The sequence below is a fragment of the Trichogramma pretiosum genome, unplaced genomic scaffold (genome assembly GCF_000599845.2).
Source record: "Trichogramma pretiosum strain Unisexual culture from Peru unplaced genomic scaffold, Tpre_2.0 scaffold134, whole genome shotgun sequence".
NCBI classification, from domain to species: domain Eukaryota; kingdom Metazoa; phylum Arthropoda; class Insecta; order Hymenoptera; family Trichogrammatidae; genus Trichogramma; species Trichogramma pretiosum.
This window is the reverse complement of record NW_019640820.1, coordinates 220,134-246,177: the sequence shown is the minus strand read 5'-3', so window position 1 is coordinate 246,177 and position 26,044 is coordinate 220,134. Positions and strand designations below refer to the sequence as shown.

Here is a 26,044-nt window from a genome sequence, read left to right as displayed (position 1 = left end):
GCCGCACTGTATCATACTACTATACAGACAGTAAGTGTGCTATAATACGCGCGCGCGCGAGAAATAAAACGCAACTTGGCAACGCCGTGTATATATTAGTGGCCTCATGCGTATTATATATATACGTGTCAGAGAGAAAGAGAGCCCATCGGGCCTCTTGAGAAGCTGCACACAGGTATGTATATAATATAGGTGGACGTACACACACACACACACATGTTAAAGCTGCCATGCCTTGCTAGATATCGAGTCTGTGCCGCTGCTGCAGCTGTTGTCGTTTCTTCTTTCTTTCTCTCTCCGCGCCGAGAGCTACCTCCGATCTATACGTTATGCACTATATCTCATACTACTACTCGTTGCACCGTTGCTGCCCCTCCTGCTCTCCTGCTCGCGAGACCCCACTCGCGAAACTTTCCTCGTTGTCTCTTTCGCTCCGTCTTGTGATCCTTATATATACAACACGCGTACACACGCGTGTATGTACACTGTCTTGTCGTCCTCGTAGTCGTCGTCGTCGTCGTCGCGTCGGGCCCCAGTGTGTGTGTGTGTGTGTGTGTGTGTGTGTATGTGTGTGTGTACCTACGTATACACGCGTTTTATGTATTCTATATAGATATAACGAGTACGAGCGAGCGAGAAAGAAAGAGACTATACGAGAGAGCCTCCCTGGCGGGCCTCTCTCGACCAAGTCACGAGAGTATATATAATACACACACACACACACACACACTGACACGAAGAGAGGGGCCCTATATACGCGTCTCGTACCGGAGGCTCGAATCAGTCGCTCGTTCGCCAGCACGAGCCTCGCATCGTCTGTATATCATTCGTACAAAACACGCGTTTGTTATTGTTACACTTTTTTTGCACAACTCGATATCATTTTGAATTTGTATATCGGTAGCGGTGGTGCGCGTGTGGTATAACGATCGAGGAACCCGCAAATCCTCGATACTTGTGCGTGCGTTTATTTTTCGAGTTTTCTCTTTGTTGATAAATATTTTCAAAAACAAAAAAAACAAAAAAAAAACGTGATTGTCACGCGCACAGTATCAAAAAAAAAGGACATAAACAAGAAGCGAGGATATATAGCCGCTCGTTGCTCCTGTGTGTTACCGCAATCGGAATTGCCGCTGTGTGTCGACGACGACGACGACAACTGTCACACAACTTCGCATAACAACAGCGGCCTCGACTCACGACGTTTTTTCGAGAGACACAGGTGAGCACTGCACCGCGCACTTGACAACGACGACAACGGCGACGACGATGATCGACTCGCGCATTATATATTTACGCACTACCGCGTATATATACGGATGCACATCTGCGCTGGGGCCTGCAGTTTCTTCTCTCTTCCGGGCCGCCGCGACTATTGTTTTCCAACGACGAGATCGCAACCGGTCGTCGTCGTCGTGACACGGAAAAATCGGTTCCTGCGCACCGACAATTGCCCCTATGCGAGAGAGTGAGAGAGCTCGATCGCCATCTCTCGCTCTCTCTCTTTCGCTCTTTCTTCTTTATCTCGCGGTATACATGCAGACTCGTTTCTCTCGTCGCTGCTGCTCGTGCAGACACTATCGTAGCCAGCGAGTCTCGACGGATTTTCCTCTATATTATACGTTGGATCGGCGTATTATATATCGGCCGACGTTTAAGCTCCTTCCGAGTAAACGTAAATAAAATAAATACGTTATATTCATCCGATTCAAGGATCTATATAATTATCCAGTCATGCGGGATCGTCCGCTTTCGAGAGATACAGGTATATATACATTCAATAGCTGCACAGACAATTCGAGTATTATATATTATATGCAATTGTGATCGATGCACGAAACGCGCGTGTATCATAAAAATTGACAAAATGATATTTCCTTGGAAATTGATAGATCCGATATTCACCGCGTGTGCGTGCGCGAAGGTTAGAGCTGCAGTAGTAATACGCTATATATTTCGCTTTGTAAAAATAAAAAAAATAAAAAATGAAAGAGAACTGCGGCATACGGTACGAACGCACGAAACCGCGTGTACAGTAGCACACCACGCGAACGCACACACAGACATCCTCGTGTTTTTTTTTTTTACTTCTCTTTTTGCATTTATAATTATTGGACAATTTTCCTAGAAACGCATGCACATACATATAGGCCTTATATATGTATAGAGTCACGTGAATCTGTCCAGTGCACGCAGAGCCTAGTAAATATAATACATGTATACGTCGCACCGTAGACGCGAGGCTAATTAGCACGAGTACTCGCGCGCACGAGAGTCGATATCTCGCGTTATTATTATACTTTGTGCTCGCGCGAGCGAAATGCAAACATGCAAATACGCCTCGATATATGTGTGGCCGCTGTATTATATACCAACGTGGTGTTATATGTATATATATTTTTGCGCGCACAAGACATGCTGCTGCACGTTGCGGCCTGAGTGAAATTTATTCGGAACCGATATTTCACTTTTACTCTCGCTCTCGAAATCGGCTTATGTGCACTCGCATACACACACAGTTGCATATTATAACAGGCTGTGTGCGAGCTCGCGCGCCCAGGGCGTGCGCGAATTTTAATGCCCCTCATATCGCGCAGCGAGAGAGAGAGAGAGAGAGAGAGAGAGAGAGAGAGAGAGAGAGAGAGAGAGAGAGAGATAGAGAGACGTTTTTACACCGACGAGTGCAGCATGTTATAACAAAACCGAGCAGCTCGCACTGTATGGTCCGATCAGCTGCAGCAGCAGCAGAGAGAAATGACGTTAAAAAATTTTTAATGCCCTTCGCGAGCCCTGATCGTTAATCTTGCATAATTGCAACACGTATACCGGAACACAGCGGCGGAAATTCGCTTCTACAATATTTCTCTCTCTCTCTCGCTGTACACCCAACTTTTCACTGTATGGTTTACAGTATAACATACGTGTCGAGGATCACGCGCCTGTCACAGTCACACGCGCACGCACACACACACATCACGTATAAATATCTACACGGTTTTACGGTAATATAATTCAAGCGATGATGCGTTTCGCGCAAAATTCACGCGTGTAATATCGCGCGCGGCTTATAACTATTTGCGCGCCTATATGGATTTATCGGTTCAATAATGTATTAATGACGCGCCGATCGCGAGTGTAAAACGCACACGTAAATAAGTATAACGGGTATGCGTTGGCGTATACCCGTGTCCTCGCGTGTCCTGTAATAATACCGCGACGTATAGAAACATATAAATTTTTGTTTGATTTTTTTTTCGTTTTTTTTCCACGCGATGAGCGCGTGCGCGCGTCGATTTTCCGTTCTGTACTGTAATGCGGAGCCCCGCGCTCGCTCGCGCGAGAAATGTTACGATATCTCGTATATCCACACAACGAGAAGTTGACGCAATAGTTTTTTTTTCTTTTTTTTTTGTTCTCCGACACGGAGCATAGCTTAATTGATTTTGACGCCTGTAGCAGATACAATTCTCTTTAATGAGTTCGGGAGCTTTCGTTGCGTATACGCGCGATGTTTAAAAAACAAAACAAAAAAAAAATAACAAAAACCGCGGAGGGCTCCGTATACGCATCGAGTTTTTAAACGACGATGATTTATTGTTTGTATTGCTTTTCAACAATTCGAAAGTTTCGTCAATTATAAACATCGTGTATGTGTGTGTATGTGTGAGTGTACATGCGCCGGGCATTAAACTTAATTCACGTTGTAGCCGGCTATACATACACGATGATCGCAATCGCCGAGAAAAACGAGAGAGAGAGAGAGATGAATATCAAGTTCACGCTTTCGAAAAAGTTGGAGTATCGACGGAAGTCATTTCTACTATACATACACGCCGTTACCGCTGCTGCTACTCCTGCTCCTGCTGTACAGCTCATTATACAGCTCGTATTGTGTATTAGAAAACGACGATGTGAGGCAATTGCCTCTCATTGCATGCTCGTGTGTGTATGTGTACTTTATACATCGTGTGTTTTTTTCTTTATTTATTTTAACTCCTCTCCTATCCTATCCTCTTCTTTTTTTTCGTTGTTGTTAACGCAACGCGTACGTACGTATAGCGTTTGAGCTACTTCGTGCCTAATGAGTGACCCACATATTTATATTGACGCAAGTAATCGCGATAAAATTTAGACGCGGTATCTCTCCTTCTTTCCTGCAACAGGCAGTCCAACTGTTTAATATATCGAATAAACTTTTCGTTGGCGTCGTTCGAGAATGAATAAATTCATTCGTGCGCCGATATTTAATTTATATTTTATATCGTGAATAATCACAGCTTGATGGAATATAACGTCCGAGTCAGTTGCCAATCGCGAGTGGCCGCAGATGCTCGTTTAATTCTCGCGCGCAATTAAGTACGCGATAATAATGTACAACAATAAAAGAGAGAGAGACAGAGAGACAGGGAGAGAGCTTGCAAATAAATGCTCGAAACAGACGGCAGTAGCTGCTGCTGCTTTAACGTCGAATGCAGTGTTTGCGTTGCTGCGCGCGCGATAAACGTCGAGTGCAATTAACGGAGGGCAAGTATTGCTTATAGATCGGACGCGTATACACTACGTATACAGCAGCGAGGCCGCGCTATTATTAACACACGGACACACATACATAGTAGTATAATAGTCGTCGTCGTAGTCGCGCGCGGGTGGCACGGAGGAGATGGCGGTGGCGCAAAGGCACTCGTTAAATACTTCACATCGAAGGGTTGCTCTCTCCTCTCTAATGCCCCTACTCGCGCGGCGCTAATGACATTTTACCCGATAAATAGTCCGCGCGCACAAGCCACACGAGAGAGAGCTACGTCTATAGATATATATGGGCTGATCTAGCTGCTGCTGCGCGGCGCGTGCAGTCCCGGAGTTTTCGAACTTTATATAAAACGGCGGCGGTGGCGGCGCCGCATCCATCTCGAGCCGCGCGAAGGATTATTACTTATATATACCAGAAGGGAGAGAGAAAAGCATAAGCGTATAAAATAAACCGTATTCATCCGACTCTTGAGCTGCACGATCGTGTAATCCCGCGCTGCGGCTGAATTTATCAGTTTCAAAGGATATGATCCTTTTAACGACCGCAGCAATCGCGCGAGGGCCATCTTCTATGAGAAGATCCGTATTATATATATAGCGCACGTCGTATAGCGCGAAATATACGAGGCTTATCAAAGCATATAATGCTTAATGCCCGTGCGAGAGCAGAGTCGAGGCAAGTCGCGATCGGACACTCGCGACAGGGGGGGGGGGGGGAATAGATGAACCGGGAACGTTGTTATTGTTATGGGCAGCCGTGCGTCAATGACAGCCGCAATGCATTGCGTAATTAGAAAATTACGCGGTTAATTACAGTTCATACACTGTTAAATATATTTCCATCAAAATGGGTCCAAAAATTCATAGAAAATTTGATCTTTGAATCTAGCTCCGGTACTTGTAAAATTATTTTGACTTTGCCACTTGCAGATTTACAGATAAAGGTACTCGCCATCTAGTGGTGGGGAATCGTATTAAAAGTAATGTATGACATTCTGTTTCAAAGCATCGTTTGTAGAAAAATAAATCAGCTTTTATATTTCATGTAAAAGTAACCATTGATAAAATTCAGTATCGGTTAATTCAATTGTATTGACTGATTTTACATCAAATCTGGGGTTTTTTAACAGCAAGTATCTTCATATTACCAAGCAAGTCGACAATTATATCGGAAACGTAAAAATATAGGATAATAATGGACAGCAGACGCGTGACCCCAATCGACCTTCTTCCTCGACGTTTAAGATTAAACGTTTAACAAGACGCGAAGGAGAATAAAAATAATTCTAATAATTCGTTGCACTTTCAGAGCGTATATAATATAAGTATATACATGCGGGCGCGTCTAGGGTCCGTTTTTCCTGCAGTGCGGATCTGCAGCAGCACCAGAATTACGGGATGTAATTTGAAAAAAGAAGAAGAAGAAAAAAACGCAAACTCGACGCTATTTGGACAAGGCTCGTTTCGTCTCTAAATTGCGACTTTTAAGTTCTTCCGACCCCTTGGGATTCTTTGCGTAGGTTAGAACTTCTTCTTTTTCTTCTTCCTTTTTTTTTTGCCGAGTTCCACTTGCAAAGCGTTATGAAACGCGTGTAACGAATTACAAATTTCAATTTCTAACTCGATGCACGTTGTTAAATATGTAATTAATTTATCAATATTTGGTATCTTTGGGTTGTTTTGCCATAGCGGCATCCAATTAATTTTGATTGGGCTAATAAACTCGAGCATGTACTTGTCAATTTAGAACTTCGAAAGCGACAATGACAATAGTGCAAAATAATTAGGTATTGTAACAATAATAATAATTTAAAAAACATAACAAAAAACGAAACACTAAAAAATTCACTAAAAGAATAATCGAATAATTCGAGGAAATTATATAAGAAAATTTAATAATAAAAGCATCGCAGAACCCGCGTTATACGATATACAATACGGCACGGGTCTATACTATATACATAAGCTTGCGTAAAACCGCATTTAAGAGGTTCGTGAAATCAGCGCCTAACTTCGTTCTCCTTTTTTTTTTTCATATAAAACTTAATGCAATGTGCGGCGAGGTTTGAGAGATGAAAAAAAAAATTTATACGAAACGAGGCACGTTATCGTCATTGACGCGGCGAGTCATGACAGAGAGATAGAGAGACACACACACACACACACATACACACGAGCCAGTGTATAATATACCCGAGCGAGCCCTGTAAGAGTGAAAAACGACAAAAATTAAGCCGGAGCCCGAAGTAGCTCTTTCTCGCGCAGCCGAGGAAATCTTGCTGCACTACACGGCGCACTGCACAACAGCTGCCTCTAAGGATTTTAGCCGCGCGCGTGCATTAGCCGTCCTTTTAGTCCGCACACGAGTGCACCGCGCGCAGCTCTATACGGCTTCTCGGAAGCATATACTTTTATAATGTATATAACGCGCGGACTAGAGTGTCTTTTAACCGCGGCTGTGCCACACACAAGCTCCATGTGGTCTGTATCATGTATAAACTCGTGCATATATATATAGAGGCAGAGAGAAGAAGTGCATTTACGGTACTACCGCGTGGACGCGAAACCGCTCGTCGGTATGTGTGCGTATATTATTAACGAGACGGCGTTAGAAGTTTGAGTTCTTTTCATTTTTTCGCGAATCGTAACCAAAAATAATAGAATTTCTAGGAAACCTTCGATCGTTGATTAAAACGACTTAAATAACTCAACACTTCTAATTGTACTGCGTGAAAAATATTTTCAGCTTGCTCGCCATCTAGAGTCTCATTGGTATACTATTTTCTACTCTGTTACAATGTGTATTGCACTTACATAAATATTTGTTTGCGTTTTCTTAGATAAAATAAAATTATACGATAGACCATCTAATGACAAAGATTATTGAAAAAAATATGCTTCACATAATAAATCCAAAAATATTCCTGTTAATAAATTAATAGTCAAGTTGGTACATTTTCAAAACCAAGTCTCTCGTTTCGTGTTACCATATTACAACGTTATAACATCATCGAAATTCAAATTCTCTATTTACTCAATTATGCTCATTATCGATCCACACGTAAAATAGGAATCAGGAGTGACAAAAAAATTCACCCTACATACGCAATATTCTACCACGACGGGTCCCCGCGCCTTAATTGGCTATGACGCCGTAGCGTATATACTACCTACGATAACGCACGATTTATATAAACTCTGCTGCGCCGTGTGGACCTCTTGCCTCTTTTCGCGCCCGATGTGTACATACGAAACAGGACTGTAAATATAACACGAGACAAGCTCGTACCCCCTCCAAGTTTTTTTTTTATTGCCAGACACAAAGGCTTCTCCCGGGCCCTCACTTACGGCGCCCGCGGAGACAAGTTGTTTCACCGCTGTAATGAGCGCTGCACTGCTCCGCGCGTACACTACTTCGTACTACCACTACTACATATAATGCAAACGCGTTAATTGGATCCCGAAACTCGTTGTTGTCGCGCGAGCGTATACGCCTTCCCGCTGTATATGCCAGTAGCGTCCAGTGTCTTTTCTCAACGCGTTGCAAGGGGGATGGAGATTATTATAGTTGTGCAGGATCGTCGCCTCCCGCATACTGCTCTTTTTTGTGGCGTTTTTTTCGACAAAATTTAGTTCGTAATTTTATAACAATCCGTTCGTTTAACGAACTTTGTAATAAATCAGCGATAATAATCGACACTTATACATGCCCAATAGTGTCGAGCACTACACATACGTAAAAGTAAAAATCGCGAAAGGATATCTGCGGCGTTATTAGAAAGTGCTCCTCTCAATTTTTTCTCTCTCTCTCTCTCTCTCTCTTCCCTCTCCCACTTCTTATATTTTTCACGTATAAATTCACGGAGAGTGCGGAAAGTCTATAGGCGTTTATATGTAATGCATACACGCTACACACGTAGTGGCGGTTTTTCTGCGTGCGGAGAGAGAGAAAGAACGGAAAGTCGGGTTTCTACTACTATACAGCTACTCGCCTGCGTGCGATATTCGCGCCTGTTTAGTCAATTTCAATGGGTACATTTATAATGTACAACATTATAAAAAAAATGTATTATCCACGCGAGTATATAAACGCACGTAACATAATGGAGAGCTTAAATCGCGCGCATTATGTTGTACGCTATATGAACTGCCAGTACAGGTATAGTACGTGTACATAATGCACGTGTAGCGTTCGAATTAGGTGCGTTAAGGAAACGTCGAAAGTACGTAGGTATACCTACAGCGCAGACATCCCGAACACGAGTTAGTTTTCGCGAGAGAGAGAGCTGTATCATGTCAGACGTGCATATTGTACAGTGCAAATCTACAGTCGCGGATACAAATGAGAGCTGATGTTAAATATATAACACAGTCGCTCTCTCTCGCGATATATACATGGCGTACAACCGACACGCTGTTCGTTGGCAATTGCGCTCGATGTAAGTTAGCTAAATGCACATACAAATACACGCTTAGCACCGAGCAGCAGCAGCAGCAGCATAATATATATTTCAGGCACACGTATACGTACGCGCCGAGGAGTACTCGTTACCATGCGATATTCGCGCTTGGATTTCTACCTATAGAGCATACGCTTTGTTGTCGCTTTGTCTCTAATGCGGTTCGTCGTTCTGCATCTGCTGGTTACAGCTCCGTGAATTTGATCGGGCGCGCGCGCATCTGCACTTGTCGCCAGTAGTGCGCCCCGAGAGCTGCCTGCCGCTTGCGAAAACTGTATATAATCGGCGCCGCGATTAACTCTCGAGGCATTTCTAATGCCTCGATAACACGTGCGCATTATACACGTACAGTTGGCAGTCCAACCGCGTGTATGTATGTACGTATCGAAATTTCGCTCGAACGAGTCCGAATAATAATCCATCCGAACGAACGACTGCTCGCGCGCAGATATGCGCGCGCGGCCTCATACAGCATATATTTCAATACGTTTAACACACGGGCTCTCTCGATGTCTAAAAAAAAAAATCAAAAAAGTACCAGAGAACTCGAGTTAGCTGCTTGCCGAACTGTCGAGATCGATGCCAAGCCTCTCTATATAGATATATAGATGCACCTGCAAATATATAATAAAGCTATAAATCCCGGTGCGTTCATGATCCACGGCGCCTGTAATTATACTGCCGTGTGCTGCACAAAAGGCCTATATAGGCAACTGCATGCACCGCGCAAAGTGTACGTCTGTCTGATTCTTTTAAGCAGATATAATGGCAGAGAGTCGTCATAGATTAGATAGATAGGTACACACACACAACGGCGGCGCCTCGATTTAAAGAGCGTCGATTCGAGCTTTTTTCCGGTCTCTTTCCTACTAGCTGCTACTACTAACTCCCTAGCTGCAGATACACTACTGCAGGAGAACTGACCTATAACTCGATCATTCAATTTTTCAACTTCTCCTATGTATATATTCATCGGGCAACAGCAGCTGCGAGACTGGAAGCGAGACGAGTCGCGCGAGCGGTGTCAATTGCATTTGCACAGACCGGAGCGAGGCGGAGTCCATAGTTTACTGGCGCCTGGAAAAATGTCCCGAGCTTTCAATCCTCTATACGTGTGACTCCGTTAATCAACTCCGGCGTAATTCAACTGCGTGAGCAGCTAGGATCGGAGGTGCTTTTATACCCGCGCGGATAAGCCTCTATACCGACGACGAAAAACGTACGCAGAATGAGCCACTACATCAGTTAGTTTGTCTTCGCTGGTAGCAATGCTCAACATTCGATGGCTAGTTTTTTGACAACGGAAAATTTCCTTGAATATACAAAGGTTATTAGTGAATACATACAGCTAGAAAGGAATTACTTCGATGTATGATGAACCAGGTATTATTCGTTTAACGACGTTTCGATACGATAACTCTGTCCTTTGCCGGTGAAAACCTATTCGTATACCACTAAATATGATTTTTGTAAGTATACAAGTGTCGATAAAAAAAATCATTTAACAATGTACCTGTAAAGGTCAATGTACATCGACAGTTAAGCGATTGTTAAGTTTCAACGTTGCTGACTTATTTAATTATTTTGACTTTGCCACTTGCAGATTTACGAGTAAAGGTACTCGCCATCTAGTGGCGGAGACTTAAACTAGTAATATCGTATAAGAATGGTTGAAAGCTGGTTTAAATGTTAACAAACAGCTAAATTATCGTTTTTAATTCATTTAACAAAAAAATCACTATAAACAAGCTAACGAATTGTAATATATTTTAACTAATGTTGAAATGTCATTTTTTATCATGAATCCATTATCAAGGTTCAGCACTTTTATCATAGTTATAGAAATCGTGCGAGCAGCAGATGCTTTTGTCGCATCGATACCATCGTGCTCTCGATGATTGAAACGTATAATAATAATAATAATAATAATAATAATAATAATAATTATACAACTCTCGAGCGCACACGCGGCTTGTTTGCTTTATGCAGTATAGTATAATACGCACACATATACATAGGGTGAGGCGTTATGATCGCGTATGTGCATGTAGTCCAATGGCCCAGTGACTTCCTGCGCTGGCTAGACACTGACACTATGCAAATCGATCCGACGCGCGTACATATATATACACGCTCTGCACACGCCCGACACAAGCCAACGAGGCAGAGACAGAGAGATAGTGTCTACTGTAGGCTTCCTATACCTACTCCAAGTCCTATATAAATATAACGCACGTGAACACAGAGAGCGAGTATGTATATTGTATATGCACCTTTATATGTATATTACATAGGCGAAATTGTGGCGCATGTACCACGTTCTCTCTTGTTTTATAACTCTTTCGGCCCGCGCGCGGCCCCCCCTCGACAGGTGGGGAGCGGAGAGAGAGGAGAAACTTTCGACGATATCTTTTTATATTAGGAAGCAAAAGATCTACCAAACTTGCGAAACTTCTGCACGTATATTCTATGTAGAGCACTATGGAGCGTACCGGCCCGCCTTCCTATTTTTTCTTTCTTCTTTTTTTTTTTTTTTTTNTCTTTTTTTCCTTTTTTTTTTTGTTTTTTTTTTTTTTTTTTTTTTTGGCTGCTTTTATAACGAGCGTTGACACGGCAACGGTTGAATATTTTTTCCTCGCGGAGATTATTTTTCGACAAAGGCCCGCGTTCAGAATGTCTCCGTGTACACGTAACATGCCTTTTATTGTTTCAATAATCGAAAGTCATCTAGGCGAAAAAAAATTTCCTATATACATATCGAATCCAAGTCTCATTAACTCGAATAAAAACACTGTTTTCTTTTCTTTTCGCAGGATACGGCAGGAGGAATAAGAAAGGAAGGAAATAACAAGTAAAGGCGATCGCGCAAACATGGAGTCTTGGCTGAGCGACGTACAGCGCGTGAGAATTCCACGGCCGAAATTCGGCAGCGGCAACTCGGTGCGCCGCTCGAACTCGAGCGCGGCGCCGCACAACAGGCCGGAAGTGAGGCAGGCCTCGCAAGAGGTGGCCAAAGCCACCGAGGAGCTGCGACAGGCGCTCCAGGACAAGCTCTGATCCTCACCACCTCCCCAATCATCGACCATCAGCATCCCTGAGACATTGGATTATCGATATATTCATTACGAATGACATGTAATATCCCTAATATTGACACCTCGCTAAAAAAAAAAATATCGAGCTGCATTCGAGTATACGTCGCGCTCCGCAAGATAGCTGAGCAACGAATGCCACATCATTCCTTTAACTTTAAGATAATTTTACGTACTTTTTCATTCGAGTACACGAATTGAAATGAAAAAAAAATGTGTGAACCAATATCAGTCATGTACGTGTAATCGATCGTTATAATTTTATTTTTGTTTATGCATAAAAAAAGCTCACCTTCATCGAGGTGTATTGAATCATTAAACTCGATTTATTTTCGGAAATTCTGAAAATTGCATTATGAATCTGATTTATAATCGTCATAAGATAATAATAATAACAAACAAAAAAATGAATTGTACCACGAACATTGTATCGCTCTTCAACTTTTTCATTAACATTTTTATGTGTAATCATATAATAATGAACTTACATTAATGAATTGAAAAACTGTTACAACGGATTATTATAAGGTATACTTTTACGACATTTTGTAAATATTATTTTTAATTTTTATTAATTTTTTTTGTTCATTCACTCATTGCTGCTTCATCGCACAAAGCCGTATTTGCATATTGAATGAGGTCCGATATAATAAAAAAAAAATATCACGTTACTCAGCGAATACAAAGCATAGCATATTATAAACCATTTGCTTGTCAAAATAAACTCAATCGAGAAATCTTACGTCGATCCTCTTATTTATGTTCAGCAAATTTCCCCCATTTACACGCCGAGAGAAGCTTGCCGTCGAAGCGCCGAAGGATTGTTTGTGCAATTTCGACTCTCTCTCTCTCTCTCTCGAAGTTGAATACAAGATCAATAATTTAACGTTCCTACCGAACAAAGCTCGTCGTGTCTTGCGTCTTCTTACAAGCTCGCGGTGTAGTGGCTTGTTTGCCGAGCTTTCGCGTGTAAGCTCCGGCAACAATTAAGAAAAAGAAAGTTGCAGCAGCAGCAGCAGCCCGAAGATGCCGATATACTATGTTTCGAGGCAAGTTTCGAGAGCTTCTGTAAATTTTGACGTCGAGAAGCTGTGCTGCGCTCCAAATTTCGAACTATAAATTTTCTTCGCGGCCATGTCAAAGGGTAATTATCGGCCCGGAAATTGAGCTTCGTGTAAATAAGTAAACGATCTTCGAACGGCGGCGCGAGGGCAACAACGAAGTTCTTACGACTCGCGAGGTCTCACGATGATTTTGCATTGTAATGGCGCGTTATTACAATTACAGCCGCGCGCCGCCGCAGAGGTCACGTATACTTACTGTACTAGAATGAGCTATATCGATCCACCCCAGCGCGCAGAGCAGTTTTACAACTACTACTACTACTCGCATGCCAACTGCGCGCTAATTAGCACGCAACATCGGGTCGCCGCGAGGCAGTTCTGGACTCTCTCTCTCTCTCTCTCTCTCTCTCTCGCCGCGGCGTATATAATGTGTGCCCTTTTCTGCGGTGCACGGTGTAAATTGAACGTTTTTATAATAGTCTCTAGTTGTCGGTGCGGGGGAGCCTAGACAATGCATCGTAGTCATTGTCATCGTCGTCGTCGTCGTAGTCTGCCACACGATCATCGCCTTTTGACCGGAGACGCACTGGATTGTATTTTTTTTTCTTTTTTTTTTTGAGCTTATGGAAGCTGTCATTCGTGTAATACTCGGGTTTCTCTCGCGCGCGAGTTTTAATTTTTTTTTTCCTCTTTCCCTTCCCTGAAGGGAAATTAATCATGTCATGTCACACCGGTTCGTATACAAAAGACAGATAATAAGCCGTACAAACGTCCGTAAATAAGCAGATCGCGATATTATGGTTGCTCGAGGATTTATCGTTTAATTAGCTCTTGCCCGTCTTCGTGAAGGCTTCATACTTTTCATCCTTACGTATTATACGAGTGATTTCCAAGCGCGCATCTCTTCGTTTAATTTTTTTTTTTTTGCTTTTCTTTTTTCCGCTCGCGAACGTAAATACCCCGACGTTGTGTAGTACACGCGTGCATGAAATTTAATGCAGTAATAACTTCAACGCGGCGCGCGCGAGTTTACAAATACACGAAGTATACACGCAACTTTTCGCGAACGTATAATGGCCAAGTTTTCCCGTGAATTTTTTTCCCCAAGAATCGTAAATAACAATCTTATTTTTTCTTTCGGTCTTTGCAAGCGCGAGTCGGGGCTTTGTTTCTCGAGGAGATCGATCAATGGAGGCAGCAGCGTTTACAACGGCGCGTCGCAGGAAAGTATAAATAATCCTAGAGACGTTTTACAAAGGAGAGATTAATTTGACACGCGGCAAAATCACTCCGAGCAGCCGCTGCGGAGCGAGAAAAATTCTCGGAGTATTAAATTTCCGCCCTCGAGACTCGAGACGGGCGCCGTAGCGCGAGCGGAGCCAGTCCCCGGACTGGAGCGAAGGAACAAACGGAAAATACTTTCAAGAAAAGCAATCGCCCGGCGTTTAGAGCTCTGTCGCTTTCGCTATTACAAGCTCTCTGGCGTTGCTTTGTTTGTTTACACTTCTTTTTTTTTTCCCTCTTAGCCTCTCACATTTTTTTTGCTCGCGCTTAAGCAAAGTTCCAATTAATACTTGCAGTCGATAATAACAGTTGATTAAGTCGCGAATTACCAAAGCATGTGTCCTGGGTATACATACGCTTTTTTATCGAGTCGGAAAAAACATCGTTAGAAGCATAAAAGTACAAGGGCTGGAACCCGATCGAGATTTAAAAAGGTGTTAGTCGATTGTTTTTTTTCTTGCAATACAAGATCCAATTAAAAACAAATGTTCTGCGCGATTTGAATATTCTAATGATTAAAAAATATTGTATAGGATCGAACTTGAAACGTATAACTATATAATTGATCTGATCACTATAGTTTTTAATTAAACCTATGACTAATATCCAATAACTAAGTAATACTACGTGTACTGACTAACCCATATTTACCTTCTATTTCACGATGATAATACTATAAATTACAATGTCATTTGTACATTTCAAAGAATCGAGTCTAAGATCTATAGATATTTTTATAATGAAGCTAACTTCAACTAGAACTTTACTGCCGACAATGACGACAATAACGAAGTGCTAAGATTCACATTTAGTCGAGGTTAAAAAATATATATATGTGAATTTTATTTTAATAAAAATAATGATCTAAGCTCTCTCTTACAGTAATAACTTACTCTCATATATAGTTTAAATAATGGGCGAAAAATATATTTATCTTCATTATTTTTTTTTCGTCTAGCTTAGAGGAAAATGGAGAGCAAGAAGAAAAAAAGCTTTCTCGAGAAACTCACCAAATTGTCGGCCAGTAAATGATGATGTTGATAGTTTCTGCGTCCACCTGGCGAGCTGTGCCGTCGGCCACCTCTATCACAGTCCAAGTCCTCGTCCACGTAATCCTAAATGAAATCGTGAGAAAAATGTTTCTCTGAGTAGTTTGTAGCAGCTACACAAATTGCATTGCATCTTACAAAATATGATTATGATATAACGTCAGAAAGAGATAGATAGCGAATGAAAAAAAAAATTGTACACAAAAAGACTCGAGGTAAGGTATATGATTCAATGATTAATGGAACCCTTGGATTTCGGTACCTGACTATCGAATTCGTCGTCGTTGGAGAGTGCGAAGTCGGATGCGACTACCTGATAGTGATGAGCTCGTCTGTAAGACCCTCTGGAATGACCCAATTAACAAAAATAAAAAATGTTTTAGATCAAACTCATTGCAGTACAGTTTCTGAAAATTACTCGTGAATAATTTTCATTCGTTCGCGGCAGATTAAACAGAAACGAAATAAGAAAAGGAATTAGTAGTGGTGGTTGGAGTAAAAGTAGGTACTAATGTGTTTCGGACGAAATTTTCGCGATGAATTTACGAAGCATAGCGGCTTTAAAAACTTTTCATTATGGCCATTATGACCTCGTCGAACGCGAAAGAAAAATAAAACGATTCGAGGCTTTGACCGAAAAGTTTCGCGTTCCGTATGATCCGAAGCAAAGTTTACCGTTGATTTTTCGTTCGGTTAAACGCCCGCATGTATCGGAGTCTCGTTGACCGCGGAATAATTTACTCGCGCGCATCGATGGATAGAGAGAGAGAGGAGGGCCTACATCAGTTCCCACTAGATAGCACGTACGAACAATATTGGACTTCTGTCCCGCTCGTAATACGAGCGCGATCTTATATACGTGTGCAAAAAGTATATGCTCGAGGCTAGAAAAGGTGCGTGGCACGTGGCCAAAAATCGACTCGAATGTTTTAATGAATTTTCATACGGCCACGGACGACTCTTAACAACACCATTACCTAATGACACTTCTTTCTTTGAATTCTTCTTCTTTTCTCGCTTTGGGCACTCTTGGCCGAGAATTACGGTCATGCACACTGACGCATACATTTTAGCCATCGTATTACATTTTTCCAGGCTAATTGCCTAAATAGAATTGGCCCAATGGAAAAAGTTACAAATACGTCTCATCTGTTGTTTTTTATTAGAATTTTCCTTTCAAATTCTTATGAATTCTAATGAAAAGAGCCTGTTTTGAAACGCGAGGTTAATTTTTTTCGGCCGCTGTTGTTCGTTAAAAAAAAGCGGATCTTTGAGTAACAAAAAAAAAATAAAAAAAAGGTGGTGCTCGAAATGCCGCGCGCATACAAATGATCGCAGCCGGCCGGAGGAATTATTAAACATCGAGTCTGAGCATGCTAATGATTTCATTTGCAAAATTAACATTTTTACGACGTTCGGCTTAGCGCTCCTGGGCTTATATACCTCCTCTACTTATATTAACGAAGAGAAAGAGTGAAAGAGAGAGAGAGAGAAAAAGAGAGAGCTAGTACGACAATGTCCCCCGTGCGACAAAAGAACTCCTAGCGCGCGAATAGTCGTTTCGCGTGCGGCGAGTCAACTTTTTTTTTCTCCAAGCAGTTTTCCCAAGAATGGAAGGAAACAAGGGAGACAAAGGGTGAATGGCAGAGAGAAAGAGAGAGAGAGACCTCGTTAGATTGAATCAACTTCAGTGCAGGGACGGGCAGTGCAAATATTTTTTTTTACCACCCCCGCCCTCCCTCTCTTTTTTCTGTGTGAACTTTTAAAGCCGTTTTCCTCTCGCTGTACGATGAAAATCGACACATCATCGTCGGTTATACGGGATATTTTACACGGAGATGTCACGTTTTAGGTTTTTCAGATCTGATAAAGTTACGACGAAATTTTCCACGTTCACTCGATCGAACAAAAGACCCGAAGTTTCTCGTTTGTACGTGTGTATACAGAGCGTCTTTGTATAATTCTTTTATGGGACAAAATTAATGTAGAGCGAGAGATTAAAGTGGATTCAGAGTTTATAGAAGAGAGAAAGAGAGTGAGAGATAGTAGAGAGAAAGAGAGAGAAGAAAAGAGTCGGAAAAGTAAAAGAGAAAGTCGACCTGGTCCTGGTCATTTCGGGTCCAAGGCCGCTGTCCTCGCTTGGTGAGCGATATTCCTGGTTTTCTCGGAGCAGAAGTGGTCCCGTCACGGCAAAAGGATCTCCTTCGACGTCCGATCCTCGGCCTGGTCGGTAACAAGAACCAGTCACGACTCTCTGCGACAATTTATCAAAACCACAAATGCGTATTTTTTTATTTGTTATACTGTTTCATTCACAGCGACACAAAAAAAGAGAGACCGAAATAATTTGGATAACAATTTTTTTGTGTTTTCTCCAAAAATTAATCTGTTCGCAATCATTTGGTATCAATTGTTATCGTTTAATTACTTGACCCGAACCACAGTCGCTCTTATTCCTATATATTATATCAATGCAACAAACGAGCTAGTGTACACAATTGCGCCATATTAAATAGAAAAGGTAAACATTACTTTACAGAGAAGCTTGAGAATACTTATATGAACACTAAAGGAGCTGTTGACAAATATTTTGATGCTTACAGGACAAACGTTTACTTCATATAAACATACAAACGCACAAATACACACACACGCACACGATATACGAATTCATTCCATGAAGTTACGTTGTGTATTACGAACACATAAAAAGTACAAATTGATCTGTAAAAAGCAGAAAATTTGTAGTTGATAAATGAAACTACGAATTATTATACTGCTATCTACATATGCATTTTTTAAGAATTAAAACACGTCAAAGTTTATACTACTCGTTAAAAAGTTTCAAGTCTAAATATGTACAATTCAATTGAAGCTTGAGTTAATTATCCTACTTTGATTTACCACAATTTGATATTATTTCGAGACTAACTTTTTTAAATTATTTTGAATGTTGTTTAAACCGCAATGAAGCGAAAGTTTTAGATTTATCACTATCTAATAAAATTAAAATATTATTGTTTGGAATAACAAAAAAATACATACGAGAAAATAGTGCATTTGTAAAAGTTGTGAATGACGTACACAGTGTGTGCTAGTTTACGGGCCAAGAAAACAGATCTATCTCAAGATCCATTTAAACTTCAAAAAATTGTTGTTTTCTATGGAAAATAAATTCCCATTTCACGTGGAAGGATGTTGTTAAGGGTCAACTCAATAAAACATTATTATCGATAGTTTTTCCACACTCTCCAACGACAACGATCTAGGTGTAACATTTATTTTCAAAATAATGAGTTCAAGTGTGATGAAGAAAGTGATTGTTGATTGATTGAAACTTAGATGATTTAGAATATAAATCTGGAAATGATTAATAAAGATTGAATAATATTGGGTAGGCAAAATCATATATTCTGAGATCAAATTGTTGAAGATAGTCAGATACGTAATCCATAGAAGTATTACATGAAACGATTTGATAAAATAAAAAATATAGAAATAAGAAAGTTCATAATTTCATAATTTAATTATTGCCAAAAAATGACATAGTTCAGTGCTTTCAATTTTACGAATCAAAAACATATAATAAACAGAAACAATAAATCACATCGTTCAATACTCGTGTTGGTCAATAAAAAACTCGCCACAAAAACATATAATATCAAATGCTCCAACAAGTATAATATGAAAAATAAAAACAGGACAGTCGCACCGAGTCATAAAAAAGTTGTCCGTGAAAAAAAAAATGCATCGGCCCAAAGATTTGCGTATTGATAAATGTGAAGTTTAGAAAGTGACGTTATATAGAGTATATAGTCCCTCGATGTTGAGAGAAAACTTACCGGAAGCTCGTGCATCGACGGCGCCACTATCAAGTCTGAGTTATGTACTCTGTCACCTTTTCTCTGTAGCAATAAAAGGATTCATCCAGTAAAGATATTGATTTTTCTCCAAGGAGAGAAGTAGTTCGTGTAAGTCAATGTTTTCATGTTTCGTTTTTTTTTCTTTCCCCCTCTTCGATAACGCACAGGAAGAGACATAGAGAGATGGTCGAAGTAGTTTTATCAAAAGTTCCGAGAAGTGCATCCGAGTTCCCGGCGAGAATATTGAAACTTTTAGTCGCCTAAATATTTGCACCTTCAAAGTTTGGGCTCTATCTTTATTTAGGATCTCGTTATATATATATCGAGCGGCAGCAACTTACCCGCAGCGCGCGGCAATATGTTTTCGTGAATTTCAAAGTTTCTAAATCGAAAGAGCTCTCTCTTCGTGTAGCGGAGTGATCTAGAATTTACATTACGGTCCAAGTTTTCTAGTGCACAAATTTTTCTCACCCCGCGATAGAGCACACGAAGAGAGAGAAAAAAAACAAACAACAACAAACTAGGTAGATTAGCTTACACTAGTAGTTACATACGTAAAAAAACTAATCGAGCGTATATATATGTTCGAGCAATTACACAAATTGGTGCGCATTATTTATAAATCAACGCGAGATAGTTAGTCGTTATTGTGCATAGTGAGAGGCTTACCCTCGAGAGCCTGGGCCTGTAGACGAGATCGTCGAAGATCGGCCTGTCCTTCAAGTCGACGAGCTCGCGCAGCTCCGTGAGCAGCGTGAGCTTCTCGTGCGTGTTGAGGAGGTCGCCGAGGCTCACCACGAGATCCTCGACGTTCAGTCGGCGGGACCTGTAGTCGGCGAGAAGCTGCGAGAGTGCGGCCCTCTCGCTACGCGCCAGCACGATGCGCGCCTTCTCCTCGACCATAGCGGCCGTCGCAGCCGAGATCGGTTGTACGCCTCGGTGCCTCCAATCGCTCAAGCTATTACTGCGACGAATCGAGAAGCAAAAAAGATAAAAAAGAAATGTAAAAATACGATTGACTCAATTGGTATTATATATATAGGGAAAAAAATTGATAGACTTACGATGGACTAGGCGATCGACGATTGCCCGGACTCTCGAGTATCGAAGTGTCGTGATCCTGATACCTCGACATGGGCACGACCATCGGTTGGCTCGTTGTACACGAGTGAGGCACTTTGCCAACGTCGCGTATGATCAGGCTCATGCGCTTGTTGGTCTTCAGAATTTGCACGGCTTCGTCGTGCGTGGCTTCCTCGAAGCTCTGGCCGTTCACTTCCAAAATTTGGTCGCCCACCTTGCGGGGAAAAAAAATCACTTGGCTCAGAATAGGCGGCGCGATCGATTATACAATCACAAATTATGATAGAGAGGTAAAAAAAGTGATGGAAATTGTCGAATAGAATCGTGCTTGGTCATGAGGAAGAAACGAATTACTTTTTTCTCTTCCTATTAATCTTGATAGAAATGTTGAGCGTAATTAATAATGTTATAACCAAAAATGCATCATTTAAAATATTTTAAAATACATAACTATCAATTGAATTGTCTTTGACTACATTTCTTTTACAATTATCTTACGAATATTGAGCCCATTTTAAATGACCCAAAAATTACAATTTCAAAAAAATGTTGATCAGTTGTTATATGCTTATGATACTATCACTTTGAGCTTTGACCACTAGATGGCCAGTACTTTGATCTTTAAATCTAATAGTGCCAACGTAAAAATAGTCGTATATAAGTAAAAGTATACTGAGATACGAACATCGATGTCTTATGAATAATGTTAACATTAAGAATAAAAAAAGTCGAAAAAATTAATTCGTTTCGACGCCGCTTATCTCATGAAAAAAGAACAATTCTACTTGACAACGACTACCGGAGCCTCAGCTCCTGCTAAAAATTGATAAAAGCACATTTTCTATTTATAAGCCAGTCTATGTCAACTATTTTAAGCTGTCCTATGGATCATGTAGTTGGAAAATGTTGAGTGAAGAGTTAAAGTCGATTAAAAAAGTATGATAAGAAAATATTTTTACAAAACTAATTTGTTGCTTACCGTTTCAGATGATAAATTTATGTAAATTATAATTGTTTTATATTGTAAAAATACGAGCGATAAATTTAAAAATCTATAATTTTGAATTTTTGAGCTCTATGTTTTTCTAAAAATTATCGATTCATTATTACTACAACTTTGAGGCAAGAAAATGTATCTCATATGAAATTTATTTAATGTAATTTTAGTATAGTAAATAACGTTAAATATTTTCTTTTTTAATATTTTTTACAAATTAGAATTATTGAGGATTAGTTTTCTTTTAACATGTTTTGATTTTTGAATATGATTTAAGCCTCTTATCACTGTACAAAAGCAAGCCAGTCAAAGTCCTGTTTTATCTTGGTACAAGAAATGCTCAACGTTGATAATGGCCTAATGACCAAAAAATTACCATTTAAAATGTTTTACCATCGATTGTTTCAAAAAATTTAGACTGATTTTCATTTTCAACGACTTCAATACAATAGTACTAATTTCAGTCTCCGCCACTAGATGGCCAGTACCTTCATTTGTAAATCTGCAAGTGACATAGTAAAGATGATTAATTTAATGCAAGTTAAAGCAAGCTGTGGTGAAAACATTTTCTTTTCAAATGTTGATGTGAAACATCTATTCTCTTGATAATTTGCACAAATTTGTAGACGGGTAAAGAATGGTTATTACACCAAAACAAACGTGTAACCTTAATAGTCATTAAATGTTGAAAAACATTACACTTTTGGATTGTACTTTGTGTATGTCTAGTTATAACCAATCACGCTTTTACATCCAAGAACACAGCCATCAAATGTTGAGCATTTCTACCAGGGATACTCTCAATTTTCTACCGCAACTGCAGCCGCTCTATAGCGATTTCTCAAAATGATATTAATCAAGCCTGTACAAGGAAGAGACGATCGACTCGGGTTCGCGCGCCACGACGCACACAATGTTACATATATATGTATGCGCTCTGCTGCAACACAAGCACAAATCGCGCGCGTGCGGCGTCTTTCCCCCTGCTGCTGCTTCGGTACTTACCAAGAGTCCAGCTCGGTCGGCCACGCTGTCCTTGTCGACGCCCGTCACGTAGATGCCGAGGCCGTACTCGAGGCCGCCGCGTATCATCAGGCCCAGCGACTGGCCGGGCTCGATGACGAGGTCGAGCTTGCGCTGCCGATGCCGGTAGCGCGCCTCGTGCAGATTCACGGGCGGCGGCGAGGCCGGCCTGCCCTGCCTGTCCATCCAGCTGCAGGTCTGCTGGCGATTCTGCGGCCAGACCGGATGGCCGCCGCGGCAGCGCGGATCGATGGCCGGGCCGCGCACCGTCATGCTCAGCGTCCGGCATGACTTCAGCATCTGGAACGCGCGCAACATGGCATAAATACACATCGTACATAATAGACACGCATTTACGTTTTACGCGCTCGACGCTTCGTTGAATCGCGCGTCAGCCTCGTCGGATGGATTCGTGCGGTTGACAGAGACGCTCGCTTTCGATGTTAGAGAGAGAGAGAGAGAGAGAAAAAAAATCGTTTACGGAGATGCATTTGTTGCGTAACATGCACGACCAACGCAGTACACATCTCGCGCGCTACGTGATCGATCCGTTATACGCGCGTACTTGAAAATCGACGTCACAGAAGCAACGAAACTTGATTATTGATGTACGCGTGCGTGTACGTATAATAATCGGAAATGAGGCGAACTCGAATATATCCATCGAAAGCCACGCTGTATACGCAGTTTAAAATGAGATTCCGCACGAGTACGTATAATGAGAGCGTATACTCTATAATAGCTAAACGCATGTTTAAATTCGGCTTGGTCGCGTTATTGCTCGCGCAGTACGATAACGCGGAGAATATCCATGGACCCGAATTACATGCATAGCGCCGACCAGTGGTCGGTAGCATATGAAATGTATCCTACATAAGTAGAGAACGCAGTATAATTTTCTCTCTCTCTGTCTCGATATTAACGCACACAACTTATAGCGCGAGGCGATCAATCAGCACCGACGACGGCCCCGAGCGCGAGGCGCGCGACAACAATTGCCTGCCAGAAACAATAAATCAGACGGCTGCTAATTTCATCTAGGCTAGTCGTCGTCGTCGTCGTCGTCGTCGTTGTTGTCGTAGTCTCTCTTGTTCTCTCCCGAACAGTATAGCAGCAGCATCGGCAGTACTGCAGTGCAGTCTCGTGTATATACGTATGCAAGCAACGAGGTAGGCCCGCATTATTCATAAGCCGTGCGTTATTACGGAAAGCCTCTGAGCTGCGTGTATACACGTACGTATTGGCTCGCATTTATCGGGCATATCCGTGTGGCGCCTTATTCCGCCTATATATATACATTATTATACATGTATCATATGTACCGCTGCTGCAGCGTATGATTATATACCTATTCGTAGCTCGACGTCGAGCCGCTGCGTAATACAATCAGCTGCGCGATGTGCTTTAAAGCTCCCGCTCCTCGTCAGCTCCTATATATACCTTCAACTCTCGTTTCTTTCTCAATGACGACGACGACGACGACGACGACGACGACGACGACAATGACCAGTAGCGAGCGAGCGAGCGAGTAAGAGAGGGAAATCGATCAGACAAACATGCGAGGAAAGCCTGACAGCAGCAGCAGCAGCAACCCCGTGACATATTATCGCGCGCCACGCGGCACACAGCCGCCACCCTCCCCCGCGCTATCCTTGACCCGCGGCCACTCGACGATCGTCAGATTCGTCCTTAGGTACAGAGAGCGGCTGTGTGCACGCGGAGGATTTCTCCCTCGATATCGCAATGTACGCGCATATACATAACGCGATAATATAAAGTGTAAAGCTTGCGCGCATTCCTCTGCACACACACACACACACGTGTGCTTGCGTGGAATTTCTTTTCTCCACGCGCGCGTCCTCGCCCGCAATAATGGAATCTTGCGGTAAAGAACTACCGCTGCTGCTGCTGCTGCTGCTGATAGAGCAATTGTGTTTGTAACACGCGGAAGGATCATGTATACGTATCGTACGCGACTACATGCCCACACGCGCGCCTGGCCGTATTCGATATGTTATATACGGTCGATCGATGTGCTTCGCGCCCGCGTCGATCGGGCTCCGTGCGATTCACCACCGCCGTCGTCTGCATGTCCGACGACTCCTACTGTACAGAGACGATACGCGATGTGTTATAATGCAATGTATATAGTCGACGACGAAGCGCGGCAAGCTTGCGCGCCGCACCAACGGCAGCACCGCACGAGCTTTTGTACGTGACATCGGAGTATAAGCAAGATAAAAATAACGACGCGCGAGCGGCACACATGTATACACAGCAGCGCCTGGCTCATGCTCTATGCGATATAACCGTACGTATGTAGTATATATAGCTATGTAGCGAAACGGTAAAGTGGAAATGGGAGAAAGTATGTATATGCACGCCGGACACAGCTCACATTTACCTTTGCTTAAATGTACTCTATAGCGCCCAACCCCCTTACTCTCTCTCTCTCTCTCTTCATTCTCTCCTTCTCTCTTTCATATCTGGTTTATTTTCCAGACCGTTGGCGGATATTTATAGCGCGCCGCCGCCAACGCCATATACTCTTTTTCAGTTGACAGTTTTTTTTTCTTTTGCTTGTTGTCGTTGTCGTTGTTGTTGTTTTTTTTCGTCCTAACGAGCGCTTGAATTATCACACTTGCCAAATGTCCTAAATTGAAAGCACGAGAAAATACGGCCGGGGGTATAATTTTCAGGGGTCCGGCATTTACGGTATGCCGCGGCGTGGCGGTAGCGCTTCATTTTTAATGGCAGTACCGCGCGATATGCATTTTTCAATACGTTCGACGCTTTGCCAGCCGTGTGCATTTTTACCATGAGTTATAATACAAATTTCCACTCTTATTTTCGACGATAAAAACGTTTTTTTACGATAAGTACGAATGCTTGAAAATGTTGGCAAACTGCATGTATTTTATTAAAACTGACGAGAATGATATCAAGTATTTAGCGACGTTAAATATCATGAAATTTGGTTATTTTCATTGACACGTATTGAATTAGTAAACTTGAAACTGTTGAGCTCTAGGTACGTACATGAACTACCTGCCAAGTCATGTTAAGATTCGTTTCGCCGTGCTCGAACGTCTTGAAACTCAGCCAAATTAATTTCGTTAATTTTTTAAACGGATTACTGCGAATACGACGTTTCGATTCGATAAAATCAAAAATTTATTTGCGTGAATATTTCAAATAATACGTTTGCGTTGTTTGTTTTTTTTTTCATTTAAAATTAAATTTTTTTGTCGATGTAACTTCCATTATCATGCTGCAGATTCGATACGCATTTTCACGCAAGCTTTAAAGCAATATTGTATTTTAATTTAAAACCTCACCAACGAAATAACGCAAAAGGGTGTTTGTTTTTGTAATAACGTTGGAGGTAGTGTTTATGGTTCACGACTTTGAAAGAATTAATTTTTCAAATAAATGTGGGATAGTTTTTCGAAGTAATTTGAAAATGATTTAGTTTTTAGCTTAAAAATATATTTTAAACAAATTTTTCTCCAATAAAATAAAAATCATTAATTTTTGCAGCAAATATTGTTAGAAATAGTACGTTATGAAATTTTTCTTCATATTTTTAAGAAAAATTA

At 41.5% G+C, this 26,044-nt stretch overlaps 2 protein-coding genes across 6 annotated transcripts in view; one reads left to right on the top strand and one right to left on the bottom strand.

Annotated features, from left to right (window-relative positions):
- The window catches only part of LOC106654001 (whirlin), a 104,956-nt gene that overhangs the window by 30,809 nt on the left and 48,103 nt on the right, over positions 1 to 26,044 (bottom strand). For 4 of the 5 annotated variants that reach the window (XM_023462774.1, XM_023462769.1, XM_023462779.1 and 1 more), the window contains 5 exons: positions 22,428 to 22,745; positions 20,407 to 20,639; positions 20,012 to 20,306; positions 19,322 to 19,384; positions 15,441 to 15,545 (listed from right to left, as the gene is read on the bottom strand). In XM_023462774.1, coding sequence (XP_023318542.1) covers positions 15,441 to 15,545; positions 19,322 to 19,384; positions 20,012 to 20,306; positions 20,407 to 20,639; positions 22,428 to 22,745 — 1,014 coding nt within the window. Of the gene's footprint in view, positions 1 to 15,440; positions 15,546 to 15,741; positions 15,824 to 17,578; positions 17,734 to 19,321; positions 19,385 to 20,011; positions 20,307 to 20,406; positions 20,640 to 22,427; positions 22,746 to 26,044 lie in introns of all 5 variants that reach the window. The other variant, XM_023462784.1, reaches the window with a different exon arrangement.
- LOC106654000 lies at positions 822 to 12,767 on the top strand. Its single transcript, XM_014373682.2, has 2 exons — positions 822 to 1,222; positions 11,804 to 12,767. Exon 2 carries the CDS (start codon positions 11,862 to 11,864, stop codon positions 12,045 to 12,047), a length of 186 nt encoding a protein of 61 aa, XP_014229168.1. The 5' UTR covers positions 822 to 1,222; positions 11,804 to 11,861; the 3' UTR covers positions 12,048 to 12,767.